At 38.8% G+C, this 22,761-nt stretch overlaps 1 protein-coding gene across 9 annotated transcripts in view; it reads left to right on the top strand.

Annotated features, from left to right (window-relative positions):
* The window catches only part of BBX (BBX high mobility group box domain containing), a 286,046-nt gene that overhangs the window by 166,139 nt on the left and 97,146 nt on the right, over nucleotides 1-22,761 (top strand). For all 9 annotated transcript variants that reach the window (XM_059921202.1, XM_059921201.1, XM_059921206.1 and 6 more), the window contains 2 exons: nucleotides 15,287-15,457; nucleotides 20,747-20,989. In XM_059921202.1, coding sequence (XP_059777185.1) covers nucleotides 15,296-15,457; nucleotides 20,747-20,989 — 405 coding nt within the window. In that variant the 5' untranslated portion in view covers nucleotides 15,287-15,295. The remainder of the gene's footprint in view (nucleotides 1-15,286; nucleotides 15,458-20,746; nucleotides 20,990-22,761) is intronic.

Below are 22,761 nucleotides of genomic sequence, written 5' to 3'. Positions count from 1 at the left end.
TCTTCAAGGTCATCTAGACCAAGGTTCTGATGCTTGAAGGCCTTCCACAGTTTTCCTACTTAATCAGTTACTAATTTTGTCCTTGATTCGGGTCTGGTATTGAATCTTTCTCTTTTTGTGAGGTGAAAACCAGGACTAGATGCTGGGCCTCCTTACTCTGAATCTGCTACTATTACTGGTTCCATAGTTCCCATCCTCTCTCGATGCAAAAGCTCTACAAGCAAGAGAAAAATGAATATGAGAAGCATGAAAATATTACTACACTTTACACCTGTCTCAGATCATCATTGACCAGTTTCTGTGTAAATGCCAACAAAATTCCAGTTCTGTGTTCCCTTAAGCATCACTTTTTCCCATAGAGTGCCAGCCAGATCTTCTTAAGTCAAGCCTGAGGTTTCAGGAATAGCCAGCCACCTGACTTCCTTCCAGCTACCTCATCCTGTGGAAAGTTGCAGACCCTACCCCAGTCTGAAATAACAAGACAACGAGGATCTGAATAGTTGTTTTCAGGATCTTTTCAAAGGGCTATTTTTGCTGGTGCCCAGAGTAAGAGAAGCCAGGTGAGAGCTGGCAAAGTTTGCAGTGACAGGGAAATCCCAGAACCTGGAGTTCACCCCTGGCAGTGTCCTCAGTGATGTGGGTAAGTTTAGCCATTAGTTAAAGGGTTAACACTGGGACGAATTGGAATCATCAAAGTGAATAAAGAGAATTGTCTGAATTCTCCAATGTCTATTATAATTGCCAAGTATCTGGGTGCCGGGAATGTCTTATTATTGCATACTAAATATTCCCTAATCGTTTGGACCATGTTTATTGCACTCTATTGTGTGCTGTCTAGTTCCCAAATTGTTTCATTATTATATAGATCTTATCTCAACAACAAGTCCTTTACTGGTCCAACTCATCTTTTATAATCAGTATCATCTCTCTTAATCCTAGTGCATTAGTAGGTCCTTAGAAGGTTGATTTGGGATCAGGAGGTCTCCCTAGAGGAGCAACATAAGAGCTGAGGAGGAATTTGCCTACCTCTCAGGAACAGATTTGGTAGTCACTGAATCCAGACAGCTGGGATAGCACTGCAAGCAGAATTCTTTGACTCCTCAATGAGGCTTACCTTCCAGTTTGAGAAATGCTTTAATAGGATATAAATAATGTGCCTGATATTTTCTGTTAGCTTGTGACTTTGGGTACACATCAGACAATGACAGGTTTCATTTATTTTTTTCCCTAAAATCGGGGTGAGCAAGCATATTTTATTTACTCCAGTTGGTTCTTTTTCAAATTCTTGCCCAAACTTACTTTTATTCTAAAACTGTATATATTATTACATATTTTAAAAATCCAGTAAATACTTGGACATATGTAAAAAACCCTTTTTGTAATAAATATGTTCTGAATTTTTGTTTATACTTAAAAATATTTGCAATAACCACAGGAAGTCTTATGCTGCTCTAGGATCATACGGCAGATTTGTAGTGCCCTTCCCTTACAGGTTGTGTTGTTCATGGAAATGACAAGCTTTCATGGTATGTGTTAAACTGTAACCTGCCTATTGTGTTCAACGTAGAATGCCGAGTTGAGTTGAGAAATCATGTTGTTTGTTCCACCCTGCCTCTCAGAATAATTAGATGGAGATGCACATGCTCTCCATCAGTAAAGCGTATTTGTTTTGAAAGACACAGCACTCATGGGCTATCAGTCATAACTACTTCTGAGAGCACTTTAGGAGCTGCAACATCAATGTTTACAAAATGCAAAGTGAAGCAAAGTGCACCGAGTCACAGATACGTGTGCTTTCTTGTTCCCTGATTCCCTCCCTTCCCCAATGTATGTAGTGTGTCTAAATCCATACAAAGGACTATTTTGAAATATGACTGGAAATCTGGGAATTCTCTAGCTAAGTAAATGCTAAGGCACTAAAATAATGCTTAAAAAGGCTTATGAAATGGAATTCCTTTTCCTCTCAAAATAAATGTATTGACTGAAAGCTAAAATCAGTGATGCAGTTAAGTGGAAGAAAGTAGTCGTGCTTTGGGATTAAAGTCAGAGCCTTTAGGCTGTGTCCCTGTTTTGCCCCTTGATGACATTGGAAAAATTATGTAAATCTGAGGCTCCTCTTACTCAGCTGTAAAGTGGGCTTAATTACACCCACTTAACAGGATTGTATAATATTAAATAAATTAATATATGCAATACATGCTTTGCAAGTTACAACGTGGTTCATGATTGGGAAATAGCAATTAAAGTAGCCAGGAGGTTTTTAGAGCAGCACTGATTTTTCTTATTAGAAAATATATTTAGAACTTATTAGTGAAATGTACCCAAATTTCATATTATAAAGAGCTTTATTATAATAATCAAAACAGAATTTCTTACATATGTCAGCAAAGTAACTTCCATCTTTGAAAAAGGAAGGTGAAAGAAAAAGTAGTGTGGGCATATGGGTAGCACTGTGTAGCCCCTGTTGTTGACTGTATATTCTGCCATTAACTCTTGCTGCTGTGACAAATCACTATGTGTATGAGTGAGGCAAGCTCCCTTCTGCTTGCCCACTCTACATAATGCCGTTCATGTAAATATGGAAGGCTTAGTTAGATACTCGTTGCAAAGTACTGTGGAGATTCCAGGTAAAAAGGAACTGAATTAATGAGAAATGGTCTTAGTAGAGTTAAGAATCTTGCTTAAGGGCAAAATGACACTAAATTTGAAAATTCAATACTTGGAAGACTGCTTCTCCCTAAAATCAGCTAATGCCATGCCTTAATGATGTAGAAGAGCTTCTTAAGTGATTTTCCAGGTTTATTTGGTTTATAATTTTTTATAGAGGAGCTTTTGTTTTCTTTATAGTACAAAGCATTGCCTTTTTATTTAAATAGGATGCTAGAGGATAAAAATCCGGCCAGCAGAGGGAGCAGACTTATGTAAATTAGGTTGTAAGAAAAATATTACAGGATGCCTCAGTAAACATGTATTTTGTGGGTAATGTCCATTCTCATACTGTGCACTGAGAGAAAAATGGAAGGAAACAAGACTGAATTTAGGGTCATCCTAAAACATCTAGCCATTTATATTCTCACTTTGGTAGTTTTCAAAAGGGAAAAAACGCAAGCAAACGGTATGCAAATAGGAACTTGTTTTGTTAATTCTATGAAGTGAAGAACTTTTAAAAACAAATATGAAAAAAAAAAATATGAATTTAATACATTTGGTAAATTAAAAAAAGTTTTCAGTACTCGGCACTGAAGTTAGAGCACATTCAGACCAAACATTTTAAGAGACTATAACACCTGAAAGGAACATAAATGGAATGTATAATGCTCTGAACAGGGCACTGTTATGACTCTGAATCAGCAAATAAGCACTTTTGTATCATGTGTATTAAGTCAGAAAATTGGAATATATTTAAGGAAGAAATTTCACCAAGTGTGAAGCAAGTATAAAACAAATGGTTTTCTGTTTAACTCTAAACGGAAACTATAAATGTATCATAGCTCCCTATGTATTCTAATTAATTTCCTTGGCAAATGTACAGTCTGATATAACATCATTAAGTTAATGCATTTTCAAGCACTTTTCATTAAATACATAATACATTCAAGACAGTAGTCTAAGCATTTGGGAATATATAGATAAGGAACATCCTACCTTCTTAAAATGTGTGATCTGGTAAATGACAAGTTAACTCAGTTCCAGTGTGCCACAGTGTAAAGCAGGTGGGCATTGCAGAAGCTAGGATAAGCTGCTTCAGTAAACACTGTAACTACTAAAATAAGAAATACCAATTCTTTTTTACATTGTGGAAAAATAGTTTTGCTTTGTAACCATTAAGACTGAGAAGTTTTGCTTTATTAAGTAAACTAAATTTAACTGTAACTTAAGATTATTTGCCATCTTTTTAGAGTAAAGAACGGTAGCTTAGGAAAAAGAGATTTCCATCTAGAGGTATCATAGATTGTTGATTCTTAACTAGACCCATTGTTTCTGGGGTTTTTTTTTTTTAAGTTATAATTAGAGATCAGGATGGTGAAAGACATCCAGACCTTTTTATTAGTTTAGAAAACGTTTTAAGTTAATATAAATGAAAAAATAATTTTTTAAACTTTGATTATTTTAGATGGAGTTTAATATATTTGCTTTTAAAAATATGCATGCTCATTCTTACAATTTAAAGGGCTGTATGTAAACTGGTGCACAGAAGATTAAATCATGTTCAGTGATGGGTACAGGAGAAAAGGAAATAGATAATTATTTCTCTTTATGAGGTCAAAATTATTCATTGAGTCATTTTGACATTTGTTGCCTAGAAACTAGTATTTCCAAACAAGTAAAATTGCCAGGTGTTCTGGTTTGGTAGTTTGAGAATGCTATTTGAAGTTGGTGCAAGGAACTTCTGAGATGGAGGGTCACAGGGCAGGAAGAAAGAGCAAGGCATGGTGAGGAAGGAGCAGAAAAGAAGCAGTGGCAAATGAGAAGCAATAAAGGTGACAGGAAGAGACTGCAGGGAGCAGACCTGAACGAGTGTTTGCCCACAGTGGGCCCGGCTCTGTGTCAGGCCCTGCAGATACTGTGGTGAACATTATACAGCCCTCGTTCTCTGTCAAAGACAAGTGGGATATACAGAGGGAAACACACCGTTTCATTGGGGGATGGATATTGAGTACAGGGTACTGTGGAGACACCTAAGAAGCACCTCTTTCTCAAACTAGTAAGGGCCAGTGGGGGCTTATGTGAGATCCGAGCTCCACTGTGAGGAGACAGTAGTACAGATGCGAAGAGGTGAGAGTCCCTGGTGAGTTCCAGGTGATGGCATGTAACACAGTGTAGGTAGAGCTTTAAGAGTGAAAATTGAGCAAAGAAACGTGAGCCGTAAAACTAAGTAGGGACGAAGTCAGGAAGAATCTTGTGTGCTCTATGAAGGAAGAGGTTTGGACGTCTTCCTGAGTACATTGAGGGACTGACTATTAAAGAGATTCATGCAGGAGAAGGGCATGAGCAGATATTTGTAGTGTGGAGAATTGAAGTCAGCATGGCTATAGATAAGAAGACCAGACCGCTGAGCCAGTATGGGGGATGGACGGGAGCAGACCATGCATGTAACAGGTGGAGGGGACAGAACGTGGTGAGAGAGCAGGTGTCGGGGCTAGGAGCCATTTGCAGTGATTTGAACTTATGGTGAGAAAGTAGAAAAGATAGTATATGTTTTCCAGATGTTTCTGTGAAAGGAAGGAATGTCTAGTTCCTATGCACCATGCGGGCTCTGGCATATTTCCCACGGATATGGTGGAGACAGAGGGCTGGCCCAGGCAAGGTGTTTTCTCTGAGAGGCTAGAAATCAAAGATGTAAGCGTGAATCATTGAGGTAGAGAAGCCAGAGCCTGTGACACAGTTGGAATGAGCTGTGAATGCTTTCTAGGAAATTAATCCTGGGCTTTAGAACCAAGAAGATTAGGAAGGAAGTCAGTAAGGGAAGTGCAAGGTGGAGCCTGTGAACAGTCTTAGTACCAGGCAGGCCAGTTCTTCTTGGCTGCTAGTTTCATGGCTTGGGGTTAGGCAGTCTCCTGGCCTGATGGCTGGAGGCCAGTTTGTACCAAAAAAGAGGACTAGCTAAAGGAGGAGGAGGATTCAGAGAGGGCTTTAGACTTGAGATTGTGTACAGACTGAAAGAGGAGGTATTAACTAGAAGGAACTGTTGATAGTTCATCAATAGTTCATCAAAGAAACTGAAAGACTAATGGCCCAGGGTAGCAGGAAAGATGAGAAGCACAGACTGGGATCGAGAGGAGGAGCTGACCTTGAAACTCTGCCTTTGAGATAAGGTAGAAGAAACAAGTTTTGAAATTGGTATGCAAGGTGGGACTTCGGGAGGGTCCACATATGAAGACCTTTCTGTTAACCAGGAGGCAAAGACATTTTCTTAGAATGGCTAGGATTATGGCGGGAAGGACAGTATGGAGAAGCTTGGGCTCTGGGGACAGAAGACCTAGGTTTGAATCCTGGCTCTGCCACATGCTGGCAGAATGGCCTTGGGCATGTTGTTTAAGCTTTGTCATTCCCAGCTGCTTCCTGTATAATATATGACCATTATAGTTCCTTTCTCCAAGAGGTATATGGAGGATTAAAGAAATTAATTCATACACAGTGTTTAGCAGGTAGCAAAGGTTTAATCAGGTTAGTTATTATTAGGAGGCAATATTGTATAATGGTCCAGAACCAGACTCCGAAGCCAGACTGGAGCCAGATACTGGTTCCACCAATTATGTGCTAGCAGTGTGACCTTGGACATTCTGTAATGTACAAACATAATGCATAGTTAATCAGGTGATCAGTAAATATGTATTCAACTTCATTGACAGTAAATGACTCCGTGAGCTTGTCTTCTTGTGCTTCAGCTTCTTTCCAATATGATAATTGTGTCCCACCATTTTGATACATATAATATTATAAAAACCTTTGTTAACTTAACAAACTAAACAAGGCAAACTGTATGTTATCTGTGCCTCAGTTTTTTTCATCCGTAAAAAGGAGATTATAATAGTACCTACCTCTTAGGCTTGTGGTGTGTTAAGAGAATTAATAAGTAGAATGCTCTTAGCTTCTGGCACATAGGAAGCAATATATACATAAGCATTATATATATAGAAGCATTTTATACATATATATAACTGTTATTACTGTCCTTACTCATCATCATCAATAGGGGTTGAGGAGAAACCAATAAGTTATAATGGGCACTGTGGGATTGGGTGAGACTAAGACACGTCAAGACTATGAATGAGCACTGAAGACCAACCTGAGGTTGGAAAAGTTTGTAATAGTGTGAGACCACGGGAGCAGCTGGCAGCTTGGGGATAGACTGGGAAAGAAAAAAGGTTAGGTGAGTTCAGAGTTGAGGTTAATTAGCAGACCAGTTATGATAGGAAAAGAGAGCTAGTGAGCTGAAGGTGCTATGCTATTCTATTTTGAGAGAATAATGAGAGTCAGTAACAAATAACCAGAGAGCGGAATAAAGCTACTAAAACATGTTCTTAGACTAGTACTGACAGCTGTTTGGAAGTGACTTAGATTTCATTATATTTATTACATCGCCTTGTCAATTTGCCTGTTTCTCCCCTCCCCTCCCGAGCAACCCTTCTGGGTTCTTATTTTTCCTTCTCTGCATATTTTCTTTTCAAGCCTTATAGCTCTTCTGCCTTCTAGCAAAACAATGTAAGGAAACAGCATACTAAGAAAGCAGAGAGGTGTTGTTTCTGTGTTCACATCCTCACGTACTCCCTGTCTGGCACAGGTTGTTTGCTCTGACAGATCCAGAAAATATAGCATCTGGCATGTTCTTTACCCTCAAGGGTCTCTGTGGGAGGAGTTCATATGGAATCATTATACACATATTGTACGGGAAAATGATGATTGTTATACAATCAAGTGTCAAAAAATATGGCACAGCCATTAAATGTGGGTGGCCAAAACAGGTGCTCAGGGAGGAAAGAGACAGGAGCTGGGGCAAATGAAGATAGCTCCTCAGAAATGGGAGTTCAGAGGGACTTGCACAGAAAGTGAGGATGGGTGTGTGGGGTATGGTGTGCAGGCCTGGGAGAGCTGAGGAAGCACAGGGCAGGTGCTGCCAGACAGGACGACACCAGCCTGGCAGGGGAGCAGAGGCGGCAGGGGCGATGGTTAAATGAGAGGTAAGGCTGTACACGTAACTCCCACAGTGCATAGCTCAACATGTGATCAATACATGCGCGTTCAGCTGCATTGAGAGTAAATGAGGAAGAGACTCCCGTGAGTTTGTCTTGTTGTGCATCAGATTCTTGTCGATGGGATAAGTATGTCCTAACCATCTAATAAATGGATTAAAAAAAAGAAAAGCACCTTTGTTAATTTAGAAACTAAAAGAGGCAAATGTATTATGCTAAGCCTGTTGAAGAGTAGGAATTTGGTGACTTTGCGATGAAGAATGTAAACGCCACCATAAAATTATAAGAAAACAGAGAGTTGGGCTTTTGGGGGAGGGTGGTGTGATGGGGAACATGTTCCAGCCTGTTACAGAGTTCCTTGTGTAAGTAGTTTTTCTTCCCTGAGTCACTTCTTTTGGTGCCTTATCTCTTTCAAGGTAGCTGTTGTTTCTATCTGTAGCCTAGAGTAGCATGCATTTTGACAACCATGTTAAGCTCTCCTAAGGCTAAATGTCAAGGAGTTGTAAGTATTAGAGATCTTAGAATACATATTCCTTCATGAGAGAAGGACACAGGAACCAGAACTGCCAGTATAGCTAAGCCGTTCTTTAAATAGTGTGTGTCTTATTAGTATTCATGAAGAGCATGTAGATAACATCTTGACAGAGTTAAAGTTTCAACTTGAAGAGCTACTGCTTTTCAATAAGGAGTGCATTTAAAGACACTCTTTGCATGAATAGAGTGACTGAATTGCTTCTAAAATGAGAGTATTACTTTATAGAAAGATATTTTTCATTTAATCTGTCTACAGTTTAGAATTGTCATTAGAATTACAATAAATAATAATGATTAGCACTTGTAGGGCTTTAATCTTCAAAGAATTTTAAAGTTAATCTAATTTAATTGTCGCTTGGAGTCATCAGAGAGGTACACTTACTTTTCTGCTGTGAACCATTGAAAGTGTTCACTTTCCAACCCTTCGGTGCTCCCTTTAGGTAGTTCCATGGCTTCTAAGCTATTTGTTCTATGGGAAATGCCCAGAGCATCAACAGATGGAAGGCTTTATATTAGAGCTTCTTGTCCTAGGTGTGCATTTGGGCTCTTGAGTTGGGCTTCCTGCTTCTAGTGCCAGCTTCTCTGCTGCTAACTGTGTGACCTTAGGCAAGTGGCTTAACCCTCAGCTTCTTCAACTGGGATGCATAGTATAGTACCTGCCTCAAGGGTTCTTGTAAGGATTAAATGAGATAATGAATATTAAGTATGAAGCGATTAGTATTTAATAAATATTAGCTGTGTGTTAGTATTGTTTTTAAAATTATCCTTAGGAACAATTCATTCTGGGAAGTTGTGATATGTGGTTAAGTGTTAGGTGAGGAAATTATAAGCCATAAATACCCTTTACAGTGACCGCTGTGTACCAGGCTCAGTTTGAGGTCCTGGGACAGAAGAGTAAGAAACCATGACGCCTTCCCTCTAGAAGTTCACAACCTATTTTGTGGAGGATAGTGAGGGCATAGATAAAACTAACTGAAACACCATGGTAAGTGCTTGACCAGCAAGCTCAAGTGTGATCAAAGAGCGATGGCATTTGACTTAAGGTTTTCACAGAAGGCTTTAGAAGGGAAGTGATATATTACCTGGACTTTGGAGGAGGATGTCCGTTTTGGCAGAAAGTGGGAGAATTTTAGGGAGTGTGCGAGGCAGTGGAAGTGAGAGGTGTCGAGCGCAGCAGCACTCTCAGAAGGTTTTAAGCAGGTTGGTCCAACTTGTGGGAAGCCCTAGAGCTACCGATTTACCACCATTTCTTGGCTCTGATTTTTCATCTTCTCTGTAGATCCGAGACAGCTCTAAAGCTTTACAGTCTTAGTTGGACCCAGGAGAGGCCTTACTTGAGGTTAGAAGGCATGGCTGTCTGACAGTGAAATTTCGTGGGCCTCCCTTACCTTCCCCTGTCTCATTTGGTCTGAATTTCCATTAATATGATTTGAATGGGATTTTATTGGACATTTAGGAAACAGTTTAAACTCTAAAATACCCCTGTGACACAGTTAAATTTACACAGTGTTTTAAAAGCTAAAGTGTGCTGATTGCCTAAGTTGTGAGACAAGAGGATCTTACAGAATTTATGACTATGCCAAGGCCCTGTTTCTGACTGTATATCACTCAGACAAAAGAAAAGAAACTTTCCCTCTTTCTTTTTCAGTTGCTGAGGCTGGAGGTTATATCATCTGGGAAGCATGTGGACCACTGTTAAATGGGAGTCCTCTGTGCTGTCTCTTGAACTGCATCTTAGGCTGAGTTAAGCGAGAACTTGCTGCCTGTTAAACCCATACTCCCTCTAAAAAGCTTGTGGGTAAAGGGAGGATTTACTAACATGGAGTGAGAACCTTCTAGATGCCAGGCTCTGTGCTGGGTGTTATATATATAAAAAGTGTTCTCACAGTAGAGCTATTACTTAGTTTTGTTTTTTTTTGTTTTTTTTTTTTAATTTTTATTTATTATTTATTTATTATGTTTATTTTTGGCTGTGTTGGGTCTTCGTTTCTGTGTGAGGGCTTTCTCCAGTTGCGGCGAGTGGGAGCCACTCTTCATCGCGGTGCGCGGGCCTCTCACTATCGCGGCCTCTCTTGTTGCGGAGCACAGGCTCCAGACGCTCAGGCTCAGTAGTTGTGGCTCACGGGCCCAGTTGCTCCGTGGCATGTGGGATCTTCCCAGACCAGGGCTCGAACCCGTGTCCCCTGCATTGGCAGGCAGATTCTCAACCACTGCGCCACCAGGGAAGCCCCTATTACTTAGTTTTAATGTGTGGAAAGATCAGCAAGATGAATAACTTTACAACAAGCAGTTAGTGGTAGAGGCCGGATTCTAAAGGAGGCCTGTCAGGCTTCAGTGTCCATTTTTTTCTTTTGTTAAATGTGGTATTTACTTTGTCCTGTTTCTTCTATGATATTTCTTCTTTAAATTTCTCATGAAGTTTGACCTCAGCAAAGGTCTTCATGAATGGGCTTGCTGCATTTGAAGAATATAGGTAAATGAAGTTTTTCCTAATTTATCACCAAGTTGATTTACATTTACTTCAGTATTATGAGTATCTAATTAGGGTAACTCATCTGGCAAAGAAAAGGGAACACATGGGTTGGTTTGTTTTTATAAGATAAGTAAATATTCAATACAGCTGACCCTTGAATGCAGGGGTTATATAGCTTTACAGTCACCTGCCTGTACCCATGGCTCCCCCATCTGTAGATTCAACTAACCGTGGATCATGTAGTAATATAGTCTGTTTTTATTGAAAAAAATTTGATGTATAAGTGGGTGCTCACAGTTCAAACCCGTGTTGTTCAAGGGTCAACTGTATTTTGGATAGGGACCTTCAGCCTCCATCGTTTGATAATCTCAGCAACATAATTTTATGATATTGAGTCTTTCAAGTACAGAGTCCACTGGTAGTTGAATAACCTGATTTGTTATTCTACAGTTGCCATGCAGAAAGGAAGAAGGACCCCTTTTGAATAAAGTCCCCCAATTGCTTCATTCATTACATATAGATTGCTAGCTTAATTTGCTCATGTTCCAGAACAAGAAGCCAAACTTTGTAATGTGTGAGGGGGTTTTAGTGGCAAAATAATTACAAAGGTAGTCCTCTGTTACTGTCAAAAATTAACAAAAATTAACAATTTTTCCTCCTCATTGTTGAAATAAGAAAAGCAATATGCTTGAGTCTCAAAATTCTGCCTTCTTTTCCCTTTTCTTTCTCAGAAGATGTTTTTCTTCATCTTTTCTTTCATTCTTCTCTCTTGCTTTCTCATTACTTCTGAATGATAATCAGGAGCATCATCCCCTCCCCCCTCCCCCCCACACACATTCTTTTGCCTTCTTTCAACAGTTTGAAAACAGATCCATGGTGAATTAAAAAGTAATCAAATAACGATAAGTTATTAAAATCTCTAGTTTATAGTTTGGGGTATTTCATGGTCATTAGGTCAGTTATACTTTTCTTGACTGTTTTGTCCCAGGTTTACTATCTTCAATTCAGCTTTCATTCATGCTAAAAATACTTACTTCCCCCCTACTTTGTTCTAGACTGTGCTAGAGGTTATCAATCTTATTTTTCGTACAGCACAGGTTTCGGTGGTTCTCACACAGAACATGCCACCCTGGCCTGCATTCAGTGTTATATACATAGTCTTCAGACCTCCTTTTTTCCCACTCAGGAAGAAATATCTGAATTCACAGGAATGAGAGAGATGGGGGTTAATTTTGAAGCCATTCTACTGTATAAAAATAGTGAATTATCACCATAATTTAGCATGGAGTTTCATATGGTTGTTTATAACAATTCTCACAACTAACTGATCTTGATGTTCTGATAAGCCAGATGCTTCTATATAAAGATAACTAGTCTTGGATCATCAAGAAAAAGGCCTAGTGATGGAGGTAGGATGCACCCAAATAATTGTAATTCAAGGAAAAATGTGGTAAGTGTTGTTAGCAATATAAAATCTTTCTATTGTATTTAGGGGGATGGAGAGATTAATTTGGGGAGTATCAGAGAAAATATACATTATCGTAGTGCCGTAGCAGCTATGTGGAAAGAATCAGAACATTGAGGTGGAGGGAGGTGAATGTGGTTATTTTGAACCCCAAAGCCACATATACCATCCATTCATTCGATTCTTGATATTCTGTTTTCTGTTTGAATATTAAAATTACACATAAATATATGCAAAGGCACATACACTTAAACACAGTTCACACATAATCAAATAGCATAACCAGAATCCTTGAGGCTAAATGATGTATTTTTCTCTGGGCACTGGCAGTCACTTTGACCTCTCCCGTTGATAACAGCTTGCCTGATGTATAGTTTCCCATTAATTTCTTTTACTGTTTAAAAACTGTGTTATAAAATATCTGGTATTAAGACCCAGTATGGGTTTAATTACCACTCAGGCATCTCATCCTGAAGTGATTAATAAGCCACAAAAATAGCTGTTTCCTCTTCTCTCTATATAGCGTCGATATTTTTAGAAATTGGGTTTTCCATGCCAAGTTTTATTCGTAGATAGACTGGGAATCGCTAAATGGTCTATCAATTCAAAGAAATCGTTGTTCCTTTATTATTTATTAAGAGCATACCAGATAACTAATTCCATTTAGAGTTTTCAATAACTTCTACTCTTGAGGCAGCCACATGAATCATGTAATTGCTTCAGATACTCAGCAGAAGTTTCTTGCTAAAAAAACCACGGGAACATGTTTTTCTCACCTCTCCACCCTTTTTTTTCTTTTTTGACTAGACACAGCTTTTAATAATGAGGATTTTATCAAAATGAAGATTAAAAGATTATTAAAATGAAGATTTTATTGTAGTACAAGAAATAATCTGAACGTCTATCAATCATGGAATAATTGAGAAAATTGTGATATGTTCCTATTTTGGAATATTATATGGTTATTACAAAATGAGGATGATCAAGGTGTATTGACTTAGAAGAGCATGATATTTTCAACTTAAAAGTTTTGAATGGCTGTGCTTACTGATATATTTGTGTATAGAAAAAGGTACAGAATGATATTGTCCTAAGGATATTAAAGTTGGTCAAAGGATAGGAAAACAGAGGAGATGATTATTAACAGAAGAGAATCCAGAAGTAGACTTATACACATGTGGTAATGTAGTATAGGATAAAAGTAGCATTTCAAAGGAATGGGGAAAAGCTGGACGATTTAATAAATGGTTTGGAACAGTTGGTTAGCTATTTGGGGAAAAAAAAAAAGCTAGATCCCTCCCTCACTCCTTTGTCAGAATGAATTTCAGATTGATCAGTTATTTACATGGTTTTTTTTAGAATAATGAAGTCACGTAAGTTCTCAAAGGAAACATTAGTGAGTATTTTTCGATTTTGAAGTGAAGAAGACTTAAATATGACCCCAAACTCAGAAACAAGGAAGGAAGATTAAAAAATTGCTTATGTCGTATTGTTTTGAAGGCTTGAGAACTAGATGAATACTGAAACTATATGTTCATGGATCCTAGTGTCAGCAACATGGCATTAAAAGTTTATTGATAGTACTTTGCAAGTGTTTGGACCAATACAGATTTAAACTGACCAAAAGGACCACCACCCTGTGATTTTGACAACGGCATTTACGTTTGTAATTGTCAGCATGAACCATTTAAGTTGATGGCATTTAACTGTATTGTTTCAGTTTTCACATGAGTATGTATAAAGAGTAATTTGTATATTAATGTTACTTCAAATGAATGAATGCAAAATATTAAATAATTATGAGAAAGCATGTAAGAAACTGTGTATAATTTACCTTTGGGCTGTGGGGCTGGGCATGATGGAGAAGGTAAACCTCATTTTTTGTTATTTTCACCTTTATAATATAAATATGTAGTTTCTTTCATTGAGAAAAACTTTTAAAAATATTCACTGAAAAATAATTTAGAATTTTCGGCTTCTGAAAGATATTGTCAGATTCATAGCCTGACTATAGCCTAGCTATTTCAGCCAGTCGTCTTTTAGGGGAAAGAAGCCTAGAGAGCAAAACTTTGTTGCTGGATTGTAGTGCATATGTAATAGGGAGATGCAGAGATCTTTGTGATTTGTTGTATCACAGGCCGGTACAGAAGGGGACTCATCCCACGAAGTGATTCATGCATAGACGGGATCCTTGCAGGGTGCACAGTTAGATAGATAGATAGATAGATAGATAGATAGATAGATAGATAGATAGATAGATAGATTTATTTATTTATTTATTTATTTATTTATTTATTTATTTATTTATTCTTGCTGTGTTGGGTCTTCGTTTCTGTTTGAGGACTTTCTCTAGTTGTGGCAAGCGGGGGCCACTCTTCATCGCGGTGCGCGGGCCTCTCTTGTTGCGGAGCACAGGCTCAGTAGTTGTGGCTCACGGGCTTAGCTGCTCCGTGGCATGTGGGATCCTCCCAGACCAGGGCTCGAACCCGTGTCCCCTGCATTGGCAGGCGCATTCTCAACCACTGCGCCACCAGGGAAGCCCCCATGCACAGTTAGTTTTTGAAAAATGTGTGTCGTCTTATGAAATAGTTTTATTTTAAATCTAAAACATTTGATTCTTATAAAGCATTCCTTTTACTTAATAATACTTCAGACTCAGATTTATCATAGTCTAGAATGTGAAATTCACGTAAATTATGATGATAAAATAGGAGCCATTGGAGAATGTAGGGAGGCCCACCTCTGTGAGCACCTTTGCTCCCCTGGGAGGCATCTTTCACATTCCTCTGGTGGAAAACTTCGAGAAACACTATTTTGAGTAAATACGAACAGGTGACAGTAACTTGTAATCATCCTAACACTTTATTTGGGTTTTGAGTTCTGAAGTTATGAAGTGGAAGGAAGCAGATTTCATAAAAGGCAAATTTTATTAGCAATTTAACCCACTAAAATGAATGTTTGATTATGTACTTAGTTCTTACTGAATCCAGTAAATGTCTAAGCTGGTAGATATTTTAATCATTAAAACTGTAATCCAGTTAAAGTTAAGGAAGCTAAATAAACTAATTTTAATCAAATTTACTTTGATTTCTCTGTTTCTCCTTATTTTCATTACTACAGGTCACAGTAATGAAAGGCAGTAATAGAAATAAAGATCATTCAGCAGAAGGAGAAGGGGCTGGAAAACGACCAAAACGGAAGTGTCTTCAGTGGCATCCATTGCTAGCAAAGAAACTTCTTGACTTTTCAGAAGAGGAAGAAGAGGACGACGAAGAGGAGGATATTGATAAGGTAATTTCCTCCTTTTATTATAGAAGTTTTAAGTTTATTTGACCATTCATTCTAGAAACTGCAGTGAACATGTGTGGTGCAAAGGAGGCGTTTCTAGGAGTCTGTATAACTTGAATCCTAGTTAACTACTTAATCTGCATTTTTATTCCAAATGTTGATGACTCTTAAAGTATCTGTAGTAGTAGTTTAAACTGAAACAGATCCTTCTTAAATAGTATTTCTGTCAATTAACTAATAATTGGCAGACAATATTCAAACGCAGTGAGTTCATAAAATTTGAGGTGCTTACCTGCACCCACCTGTTGCTCCTGGCCTCTCTTTCTTCCCTCCCAGCCTAGCCTCGCCACCGTAGGCAGGTTCAGAGCTGTTCAGGTCCTCATCTCTGAGGCCTCCAGAGCATCTGGCTGCTGTCACCCCTCCGTGCCTCTGTGCTCAGTCAGTCCTCCTGGTCCCCTCCTCTGGTCTCACACCTGAGCAGCCGGATCTTGCGAGAAAGTCACACAGCCGTGCGGCTGGCTTTAGAAAGCCACACGTCCCTTCAGATCTTGGCATGACTGGTTCCTCCTCTTCGTCATTCAGGTCTCAGCACAAGGACTACCTCCCCATCATCTCAGGTGTCCCTCCCACCCAATGCATTCCACGTCTGAGGATTTCCTCCCTCACACTTCTTATTTGCCTTGTGTTTAGCTGTGCACTTGTTTATGTCTGCCTTCCTAGACTAAGCTATAGCTCGGTAAGAGCAGGGGTCTTGCCCTTCCTGTCCTCTTCTCCTTCCTCAAAGCCTAGAATGGTGGCTGGCACAGAGTAGATTTTGAATAGTTATATGCTTAGTAGAAGAATAGATGAGTACTGGACTTCCCTGGTGGTGCAGTGGTTAAGAATCCACCTGCCAATGCAGGGGACACGGGTTCAAGCCCTGGTCCGGGAAGATCCCACATGCCACGGAGCAACTAAGCCCGTGTGCCACAACTACTGAGCCTGCACTCTAGAGCCTGCGAGCCACAACTACTGAAACCCGCACACCTAGAGCCCGTGCTCCTCAACAAGAGAAGCCACCGCAATGAGAAGCCCGCGCACCGCAACGAAGAGTAGCCCCCGCTCGCCACAGCTAGAGAAAGCCCGCACGCAGCAATGAAGACCCAACGCAGCCATCAATCAATCAATCAATCAATAAAAAATAGATGAGTACTTATTTTGTGTCACTACAAATTTCATAAACATGCTTTTACTATTCTTCAGGCCTTCGATATCCATTCAGTCTTTTGTCCTAGGCTTGGGTCAGCTCCCTCTTCCACTCATCTCAGCAGGAATTATAAACATTTTTCCTGTTTCACAGACATCTTCTCTGGGTACTGTTTATGGTCTCCTCACTGCTGAACTTTTCTTCTCTTTCACAGAGAAAATAGAGGCCACCAGAAATGACTCCTTTAGCTTTCTCTACTTACTCATCTTACTCTTATCTCACTCCTTATCCATCTTTTCCTTTCCGTTTTCAGAGAAATGGTGTTATTCTTCCTGTTTGAGGAAATTGCCAAGTTTATGCTTATGCTTAATTTGATCTCTGTGACACATTTGCACCTGTTGATCACTTGGTCCTTGAAGCTGTCTGCTGTTTCCATGACAGCAATCACTCACTTCTATTCCTCCCTTCCCAACTATACCATTCTAGTTCCTTCCAGTTGATGTCCCTCCATTATTCTACCTTCAAATGCTGATGTTCTCTGGGCTTCTTATCTTAATTCCTGTCTCCACCCTGGACCTTTCTCCTAAACTCTGGACTTGTATTTCTGACTGTTTACTTGACGTATCCACTTAGATATCAAATCAGAATCTCAGTTTGAATGTGTTCAAAATGAAGCTTTCACTTTTCTCCTGCAAACCCCATCCTCCTACATCTTTCCTTTCTCAGTGAATGGCAACTCCAACTGTCAAGTTGGTCAGACCTGAAACCTTGTCTGTTTTCTTTTGCTCAAGTCTCGCATCTGTCCATCCATCAGTAAATTCTCAGCCATACCTTCAAAATATGTTCTCAAGTTGACCCCTTGTTAGCAATGTCACTACTGCTACCTTGATCCAAGCCACCACCAATGCTAGTGCAGATTATTGTATTCTGCCTCTCTCTCTGCCTCTGCTCTTGCCGTTCTACAGTCTGTTCTCAACAAAGCAGCCAGAGAGAGCCTTCCAGAGTGGCAGGCCAGTTGTGCTACTCTTCATCTTCATGAGGATGGGGGGTCTGTACGCTCACTGTTCTGTCTGCATCACCTAGAACAGTGCCTGCTCCGTATCGGGTGCCCAGTAAATAGTTATTAAGTGAAAGAATGAAGTCATCGAGTCCTGTTCTCTTTTTGGTCCACATTCAGAGATCTCACCCACACCCTTGGTCTTACTTCTTTATATTGGTACATCAGTTCATTATCCCAACTGGGACTTCTCTGCTAAGAGCCACTTCACATTCTGCCACCAGATCTAATTTCTCTCATTTGAGAAAAAGTGTTCTCTGTTGTGTATGAAGGAATCTTGCTGCCAAAGTTGGAAACACTCTTCCTTTTTCAACCTTTACATCCAGTTAGACACCAGTCACTCTTGGTTCTACCTCATTAGTGAATATTGTTTCTGTTCTCAGTTCTCCATTCTCATGATTACTGCCTTGATTCAGCCCTGTCTCCATTCTCGCATGGACAGCTAGAATAAACTTTTAACTTGTTCCTCTAGTTTTGTTTGACTCTAGTTTTGCTACTGTAATTTATGCTCAACACTGATGACAGGAGTTCCCTCAAAATAGAGATCTAACAATGTCTTTCCCCTGCTTAAAACCACTCATGGCTCTTCATTGCATCCAGCTGTGGTTTCCATATCCTGGTCCAGTGCTAGTGTTGATTTGTTGCAGAGCGTTACTTGGCCTCTGGTGAAAGAAAAATAGGTCCAGATACCTTTTCGTTTTAATTTAATTTATATATCATACATTTATTTATTTGTTTACTTACTTTTTGATTAGTTAATTTAATGAAACAATTATAATATTAGATAGTAGTTAAAAATTTTTTTAATGTTCATACTTGGCAAAACAAAAAGTTGGTAATCTGTGTTGGTCCCCTCCCAAGGGTTTTTATTGATCCATGCAGTCTGAAACCACTCATTTACAGGGTTAAATGCACTTTTTTTTCTTTTTTTTTTTTTTAACACGACTGAGCACATTCTTCATGAAGTGGCCCATACCTTCTTCTGTAACCTTAGATTCCTGTTCTAATCTTTTATATACTGGTACTATTGAGCTGCATATAAGTGTCTGAACTATTGAGCTTTAATCTCTGTTAGTTCCCCATGACTCCCCATTGACTACCCTACACGCTCTGATTCATCTTTCAAAATTTAGCCCAGACCACACCTTTTCTAGGGAGACTCCCCTGTTCTCCTGCCCATCTGCTAGTGCTTCATTACTGCACCGGTTCATTGTTGCAGTCATCATCCTGCTTTTTAATTTATTTGCTTATATATCGTTCTCCTCTCCCCAAACAGTGAGCTCCTTGGGCCAGGATTTGTCTTATTTATCTCAGCTCTTGGCTTGAGTTTTATGATTTAGTAACTGAATCAAAAGTTATTCTTTTCTGAAGGGAAACTATAATTACTTCCTCAACCTACATAATACATTTTTTTATGCCTGAATTTTTTCTGTAGCTTCTCAGTTTCAGAATGCTAAATAAATATTCCTTGAAAACTCAAATCATTTTTAATGATTGTACACATAATGAGGAAGATAAATCTGTATCCTTCACCCCCAGTAATAATCCCTAATGTATTTCCAAATCAAGTAGCTATGACTTCACGATTGTTCTGTACTATTTGTGTTTGAAGATAATTGATGGTTAATTAAATGCATGTGCAATACTTAATTTAAACTTAAAAGACTTTTTAAAAACATCTAATTGGATTAAGCTAGTGATTTGTCCTAGAGCGGCTGTAACTGTTGCCCAATAAACATGATATAAGAGAACCTGGTTGCTTTATAGTAGTGGTTCTCAAAGTGTGATCCCCAGGCCAGCAGCCTCAGCATAACCTGGCAACTTGTTAGAAATACACATTCTCAAGGCCCACTCTAGACCTACAGAATCAGAAGCTCTGGGAATGGGACTTAATCTGTGTTTTAACAAGACCTCCAGGGATTCCAGTGCCCACTCATATTTAAGAACTACTGCCCTACTGTGTAATGCAGTCTGACAACTACCTCGATCCTTCTTGATTTTAACTATGAAGCAGCAAGTAAAGAAATGGTTTTAGTAAGCATTCTGGACTTCTGTTCTTGGTTGCACTGTCATATTTTAGCCTTAGAAGATACTTAACAATCCTGTTATATTCTGAGATTCTGTGATCAGAAATGTGCTTTAAGAAATTTAACCTGCAGCCATGCGCAGGAAGTATTGTAAGAGATTGAAAGCAGGAAGACAAGGCCATAGGCAAGAGTGGTACTAGGGCAGTGGCAATGAGAATGACACAGATGGAGAGGATCAGAGCTTTGCAGAAGTCCTTGAAGACCTTGAACGAAATGCTTAGGAAAAGGGAGGATTCAAAACAGACTTTGAAAGTTGAAGTCCTATCACCATTGAATTTCAGTGGACAAGAAAGTGTGATGTCTGCAAGCTTGAAAATTTACTATGTAGTTCTTCCTTCAAATAATGTTAGAGGTCTGTTTTGATTTTTACACTAGGAGGCTCCACTTGTGGTATGCACAAAAACATTAAGTAGTCTGTATTAGATTTTTATCTACTTTCATGTTAAACATTTTCATATTATTAGTTGTACAACAGCACATTCCAAAGAGCAGAAAGACAGAACTAATGCTCATGTATCTTATGTGGATATTGTTGTTAATCTTGAGACCCATATATCACAGAATGGGTTGAATCCTTCATTCAATAGTTAGTTAAATACTAATGTTAGACCAGACATTAAGCTCTGCACTGTGTATGAGGAAAATAAGAGAGCTTTTGTTCTCAAAGAGCTCACTGTTAGTGAGAAAAAAATGTAAGCGATTATAACAACAATGTAATATATGCTGTAATACAGACATGCACAGGTTGCTATAGAAACTAAGCAAAAGAAAACATCTTAAGTTGGTTACCAACCACAAACAGTGGTTGATGACTTTTAAAAAATCGTTTTTTCCCCCCAATTTGTAAGTTGTTTAAGTGGAGCTAAGGAAAAATACAATTTGAAAACCAAGACTAATTGTTAAAGCAAAGTTATCCAGGATGTGTTAAACATTTGGCTTTTGTTTTATTGCTTTTGTTTAAGGTTCAACTTCTTGGGGCCGATGGTCTAGAGCAAGATGTTGGTGAAACTGAAGATGATGAATCACCAGAACAGCGAGCCCGGAGACCAATGAATGCATTTCTCTTATTTTGCAAACGTCATCGCTCCCTTGTACGTCAGGAACACCCCAGGCTTGATAACCGAGGTGCTACCAAGATACTAGCTGATTGGTGGGCTGTTCTTGATCCAAAGGAAAAGCAGAAATACACAGACATGGCCAAGGAGGTAGGTTACAGTGACGAGGTTTTATGGTGACTGTGAGCAACCAATCCTGTAACCCCCAGTCAGTAAATTTGGAGTCCGTGCTAAAGGTCTAGCAGCATGAAGGTGAATCCTTGAATCAAGTGTTAAGTGAAGACATACAAGCTTTGTTCCTATCCCTGAGTTCCAAGTCCACCTTGCAAATACTGGTGAGGTGCCAAAAGCAACCTATTACCAAGAAGTTTTTTCTCATTGTGTATATTCCACTGATTGATGTGTGGGATTGATTTTTATGAAGGTGATTTTATTTATTATGAATGGTTTTTGTTTTTAGTTTTTCTAGGAACCCGCTTCTGCTGTCAGAGAATGCCCATAGTAAAGATTGACAATATTAATCTAGTTCTGATACTGAATAGCTTTGTAACCATATCTAAGTCAATCTCTGGGTCTCAGCTTTTCTTTTCTTTTCTTTTTTTAAAATATGTTTTTAGAATGAGAAAGTTAGAGCAAAATTTGTATCCCTTCCAGCGCTAATACGTTTTGATTTTGCAATAAACGCAATTATCAAGAGATTTGCGTTGACTTGTTTCTGTAGGTTGTGCAACATGAATATTTAAAACCAGTAAATGAATGAAGGGCAGTGGAACAGGATGTACTGTGATGTGTGCATGCATGTAAACACTGTGTAGGCAATAGTTGGTGAGAAGTATTTCTATGCAGGAAGGCTATTCAGAGAGGTGGGGCATTAATTCCAAAATGTGAGTAAATTTCTTGAAAAATTGTATTCTGGTCTGTTCCTAAAATAATCTTAAATTAATGTGAGTTCATTATGCATTTAAAATGTATTGTCTAATGGATTTAGCAAGTAAGGGGAAAGCAAAGCAATATCATTGTGGTTAAACTTGAAAGCAGTAATTCTGTTTCTTGAGTGTTGCAACTTGCAAATAATCTTGATTCATGCAAGCCCTAGCCACACAAACATTTGGTTAAGTTCTATGGAAAGATGAACCAGCAGGGGACAAATACAGAGTTTCAAGTGAGACATTTTATTAGACATCTCAGTATGTAGAAAAATAGTTCTTTCAATTGCTGTGGTTTTACTGAGTTTTTTAACAAGCTAAGATGGAACATAAAAATTTCTTATGCAATGTTCAGGGAAATTTGAATCCAGAGTAAATGATTAGCATAGTTGCTGTGTGATTAACGATTACATAAGGCTTCAGGAATTAACTGTATTGTTAAAGACAGGATTTTAACTATGTAGAGCATCTAGAAAATTTAAAATCAATTCCAGTAACCTACATGATTTTAAATGTTGCAGGACATTTTCACGAGCATAACAGTAATTAACAGTAAAATTTTCCTATTAAATAGCTTTAGATCCTTTCATAGTCACGCTTATATGATAAAACGAACAATTATCTGAAACCTCATAGGGAACTGCACAAACTTCCTATAATTAAACTCATGAGTTTGTTTTTGGATTACTGTTTTTGGATAACCTGCAGCCTGTCTCACGTATACTGTTTGCTTTTTCTTAAATACTGCTACTTTACAAACCAAATAGGTGGCCATTTTTAAGAGGAGGAAGCATTATTTTCATACAGGAATTCCTTTACTAATTACTTAATTAGCTTCACAGTATTTGCCACTGTGGTGAGTAATGAAATCTAAATCTGATAAGGTGCCCCCCACTGCAAACCACTTCAAGTAGAGACCATAACTGGATCTTCCATCTCACAACTTGCCTTGTTGCTCTTATGAAATATTGTCTCACTTCTAGTACCAAGTGTGGA

This window comes from Balaenoptera ricei, chromosome 4, assembly GCF_028023285.1.
Source record: "Balaenoptera ricei isolate mBalRic1 chromosome 4, mBalRic1.hap2, whole genome shotgun sequence".
Lineage (NCBI taxonomy): Eukaryota > Metazoa > Chordata > Mammalia > Artiodactyla > Balaenopteridae > Balaenoptera > Balaenoptera ricei.
Note: the sequence above shows the minus strand (reverse complement) of the source record. Positions and strands in the feature narration are given on the sequence as shown.